Raw genomic sequence first — 4,773 nt, 5'->3', positions numbered from 1 at the left:
TGACAACTTCAACTATATCACTCTGATAGCCCTCCATCCATATGAGCTCTGCCTCCAGAGCCAGAGCCTTTTTCGCCAGCCTATGTGCAGCCTCATCTGCTTGTCTTCTTAGATACTGTATTGACTACTTCATCTCCCCATCGAACAGCTTCCACAACCTGTAGAGAATCCCCCTCCAGGACCAAGTTAAAGCTTGCTATCATCTTGCAGAAATCCAGAGTCCTTCTGCCACCGTGGGGTCTATGATGTTTTTGATTGGAACACTCATTGCAGCTAAGACCTCTCCTTCTAAATCTCTTACTAGGGAACCTATACCCATCTTTTATTGTACTCGTGAGAATGATCTTTTAAGCATGGTGCATTCTTAATAGACTCACCACCTTTTTAGTATAGCATCGACATCAGGGTGGAATGGTTGAAAAGCTCTCCTCAGAATCAGCCTTTCCAACACCTTAATTTTTAAGCATGGTGCATTCTTAATAGACTCACCACCTTTTTAGTATAGCATCGACATCAGGGTGGAATGGTTGAGAAGCTCTCCTCAGAATCAGCCTTTCCAACACCTTAATTTGATGTTCCGAATCATTTGAACTGCCCATTAACCATTCCTTTGTTTCTTGTAGCCACTGTTGAGAATCCCGAACCGATGACTGATGCAAGAGGTATGAAATATTTAGTTTTAAGCCTTGAACTTCGACAGAACAAATCTCCATTCCCGACTGGATAACCAGACTTGCATAACAATGTCGAAAGCTGCAAACCTCATATCAACACCTTTACCTACAAAACATATTTCCTGCTGTTTTACCATTTCAAGATCAGATGCCTTACTCTCCCAACCATTTTTTTCTAACATGAAAAACAGGAACTTAGATACAGATAAATAGCAATTACAGGCTCAGAAAAAAATATATTATTATATAAATAGAAATTACAAGAAACTCTACTTTGAGTCACTCCTAGTTTTCGCCAGAATTTCATTAAATGCAATTTGAAACTACAATTAGTACAGCTTATAGCCAAATATACAAAAATCACCTCTTTCTGGCACATATGTACAACCACAAAAGCATACAACCACTGAACACGACCTGGGAAAACAGTGAGAAAGAAAACACTAGCTTTTTTCCTCAATTTGTTTACTTTTATAGCCTTTTCCATTCATGAACAGTTTTAGAAACCGTTAAAAATGCTGTGGATCTTGACCTAGTAAAGATGAGAAATCCAGAATATAATTCTGGAAGCAATTCAAATAACATAACAAAGACGAGGAAAATGTGCACGTATGTATTTGAAGTTGGAACTAGTACTATTGCCAGTCTGTCTCCAAAGCTTCCAAGAAATGAAAGCCATGGAATCTTCATCCATGGCAGTCCAAGCTTCTACCACATCCTCAACCCCAACTCTCAGATCCGATCAATGGGTTCAGTTTGATCCTGCACTGCAAGCCGCTCTGACACATCAGCAAGTGATTTCAGATTGCACTTGATCAAGGCCTGCACAAAGTAGCATGTCTCGTCCTTTGTGTTCCCTTCAGGCACATCCACAACAAACGACTCAATCACAAGAGTCCCTGGTCTTCCATCAATGATCTCCGGATGGAGGGAAATAATGGACGAGTAGTTCTGAAATAGCCAAAGAATAAAAAAGAAACAGGTTGGGGCTCTTTTAGGCTTATGCATGATAACATAACTAAAATATCAAGCTAGACAGCAAACTGGATCTAACTTATCCTACTAAGATCCTAGGTCATAATAGCCCTCCATGAAGAATCCTCAAACTTAGCCCGTGGAGCTGTGATTGATTCATATCAGCAGAACTCTATTGAAATTTGTATAATTACAACTTTTTCCAACCGCTCACTTTTTAAAACTAATCAATTGATTTAAAATTTTCTCAACTCATCATTTAAACTTATAAGCAACATACGAGCACCAGAGCTTGATTTGTATGATATGAGTCCATATTTGCTCTAGAGCCTTCTTTTTGGCAAGTGAATAAAGAGTTAAATAAGAAAATTAAGAGATTTAATACCCTAAGTCTGTGATCCCCTCCAATTATCTTGATGCTGAGTATATGCTCATCATCATCAAGAAGTTCCAGTCTTTCTGTACTTGTAGTTGCAGGAAGCCCAGACTTAACATCCACTTCTCTGAGACTCCCAATCTCAAGGTTCCCCTTCACAATGCACCTACTGATAAATGGCTTGTATTTCTGTGGTTGATCGAATCTCCTCACCAAAGACCAAACCTGGTGGAATATATCAAACATCAAAAATTAAAAGGCGCGCTCAAATACAACATTCCAACAATCACGTTTCCAAAAAAGATAGTATTCAAGCTCTAAACTTCTCAATGAACAAAACTCCATTCTCCTTCCAAAAAACCTATCGTTATCAATATCCCCTTTGATGTATACTCATCTTAAGCAGTCAGGGTAAGGCGAATTTATTTATATCCCCTTTAATGCGTTTTTTTTTTTATAAGTAAATCAAACGCACGTTAACCCAGTATTCAGTTGGAGAGAAAGCATAAGATATTTTAAGACTAAAAAATAGAGCGTCATGCAAACATTTCTTAACGTTAAATGCAGAATCTAACTTAGTCAAATATCTTTCCTTGGCAACCAAAAGAACCTTCCGCAAAAACTACCATAGATACCATTGCAGCAAATCAGAACCAAAGGATGTTCAAGTTACAAAACCCAGAAAACCAAGATATTACAAAGATACCAATTACTGGCACGTCTAGGTATAGGAAACAATTTCAAGAAATGAAATTCAGATTTTCGAAAAGTCGAAGTTTCACTTTGTAGAACCCAAGAAAACCAAAAACTTGAATTAAAGCAATGTAGCCATAGTAATTAGTTTCGAAATTCAGCAGAGCTAAAAAAATTACACCTTTACGAAGATTTCTAGTTCCTAAGTTTTAAAGTTCGCAATCTCTCAGAAACTTGAAAACGCTCCCCTCAATTTTCTCAGCAACCAAACATACACAGAAGGAGAGAGTATAAATTGAAAAAAGAAAAGAGTATAAATGATCGTCAAATTCAGGTATAAATATCAAGAAGCGCAAACGATATATATCGCAGATCAAGAACAACCACTATAAAAACTTTCGGTCAAACATTAGACGAATTACCAAGAAAACCCCCAAGGAATACCAACAATAACATATTCAAACACCGATCCCCCAAATTCTTCACGGAACTGACCCTCCAATGCCTCCGCCAACCTAAACAGACACATACTCATAGATGTGCACCTAGACGGCTATACGTGTATATCGATGTAAGACATAGACATGCATATATACACGTCGAGAGATACAGAGACAGAGAGAGTTTACGAGGTGAACTGGGGCTTTGATGCGCTTCACAAGTGCGGAGCTACACTGATTCTCGCCGGGCTGGTGGCGATGGAACCTCCGTATGAATTCGCACTCCACGCCGCTGAATTCGCCATTTCCAATCCCGTTAAATTTCCCATTCATCTTGATTGATTTACACAAATATTTAACCAAACCAAACGCTCTTAGCTTTTCTCACTTAAAAATCAACATCTCACAAAGATTGACTCGTCTGGCCGGGAAACAGAGCTCCGATAGCCGGCATAAGAGGGTCTCCAATAAGAGCTCCTGAGAGAAATATCTAGAAAAGAAGAAGAAGAGGAAGATGAGGGGGGAGGAGGAGGAGGAGGAGGAGGAAGAGCGTTAATGAGAATCACACCGCCATTGCAGACCTGCGGGCTCAAGCCTTCCTATTATCAATCAAGGGGAGCGTAAAGTAATGTTATATAATAAATTTATTAATTTATCTAGTAGTTTTATATTGTAAATATTTAGAAATGGGCTTGCAATGGCTTAGATTTACGATCATGCCATAGTTTTTTTGACTGCATGGCCTCATATTTATTAGTTTTATTGTATGTTTGGCTCTTTTGCCATAGAAATGTCGGCTATTTATTATGAGTCGGGGTACTCTGCGTCCGAGAGTACCGCTCAATTAACCGCTAGTTATTTTTATAATTTTTTTTATTTTTATTTTTTAATATATTTAAATATTTTAAAAAATAAAAAAATATATCAATATATTTAAAAAAAATTTAATCATTAAATAAAATTTTTTTTTCTCAAACATTCAAATAAAGCGGTAAGAATTGATAGGTCAAGTAGTTTTTTCCATTTATTATTCCAAACCGCGTAACAAATTATTATTGTTATTATTAGCAGTATTATTTTCTGAACCTAGAATAATTATCAGATAGCTTTTAAATAAAAATAGGTAGGATGAAGTCAAGATTCTTGTTTTGTGAAACAAAGTACATATAAGAGGATCAATTATTAAATTAACGTCAAAGTCTATATAAAATTATATAGATGTAATTTAAAAGTATAAAAAAAATAAATTAAAGATGGTATCACTTATTCTAATTGACTTTCTTTTATATGTACTTTATTTTTTAGTGTTACATCGAGTTTTAAGATTTAGTAGGTAAGAGATAGATATATAAAATAAGTCATACAACATTTATTTGAACGATTATAAGTATCGGAAAATTCACATCATATGTCTATAACTATCTCAGTATAAGGCCCGATGGTGATTTGAATCTCTTTCATCTAATAGCAGTTAACGAGCAAAACATCAAGACCTAATTTATGAACAAATTTCTCTAATTTTATGTTGGATGTCGATTCTGTTTAGTTTTAATGCATAAAAAAAATAAAAAAATAAAAAACATTATTGTCATATCTGAAACTTTATTTTAGTGTT

General features: G+C 36.0%; 1 protein-coding gene across 2 annotated transcripts; it reads right to left on the bottom strand.

Moving 5' to 3' along the window:
• Positions 1 to 975: 975 nt before the first annotated feature.
• LOC121257151 (abscisic acid receptor PYL3-like) lies at positions 976 to 3,793 on the bottom strand. 2 transcript variants are annotated; one of them, XM_041158054.1, is made up of 4 exons: positions 3,547 to 3,783; positions 3,348 to 3,450; positions 2,035 to 2,250; positions 976 to 1,625 (listed from the first exon to the last, which is right to left on the bottom strand). In XM_041158054.1, the coding sequence occupies exons 1-4, from the start codon at positions 3,558 to 3,560 to the stop codon at positions 1,407 to 1,409; spliced, it is 552 nt and encodes a 183-aa protein (XP_041013988.1). In that variant the 5' UTR covers positions 3,561 to 3,783; the 3' UTR covers positions 976 to 1,406. The 2 variants fall into 2 exon arrangements, with proteins under 2 accessions (XP_041013988.1, XP_041013987.1); XM_041158053.1 differs by having other exon boundaries at positions 3,348 to 3,793.
• Between the last annotated feature and the right edge of the window lie 980 nt (positions 3,794 to 4,773).

This window comes from Juglans microcarpa x Juglans regia, chromosome 3S (genome assembly GCF_004785595.1).
Source record: "Juglans microcarpa x Juglans regia isolate MS1-56 chromosome 3S, Jm3101_v1.0, whole genome shotgun sequence".
Classification (NCBI taxonomy): Eukaryota; Viridiplantae; Streptophyta; class Magnoliopsida; order Fagales; family Juglandaceae; genus Juglans; species Juglans microcarpa x Juglans regia.
This window is presented reverse-complemented; position numbering and strand designations above follow the sequence as displayed.

What these genes read in the sequence shown, in the direction of transcription:
- LOC121257151 (XM_041158053.1), bottom strand. Translation starts at nt 3,491, where the DNA reads ATGAATGGGAAATTTAACGGGATTGGAAATGGCGAATTCAGCGGCGTG. An exon ending in TCAAAGCCCCAGTTCACCTC is followed by an intron (nt 2,251 to 3,347) that starts GTAAACTCTCTC and finishes ATATTCCACCAG; the next exon opens with GTTTGGTCTTTGGTGAGGAG. An exon ending in GAGGGGATCACAGACTTAGG is followed by an intron (nt 1,626 to 2,034) that starts GTATTAAATCTC and finishes TGGCTATTTCAG; the next exon opens with AACTACTCGTCCATTATTTC.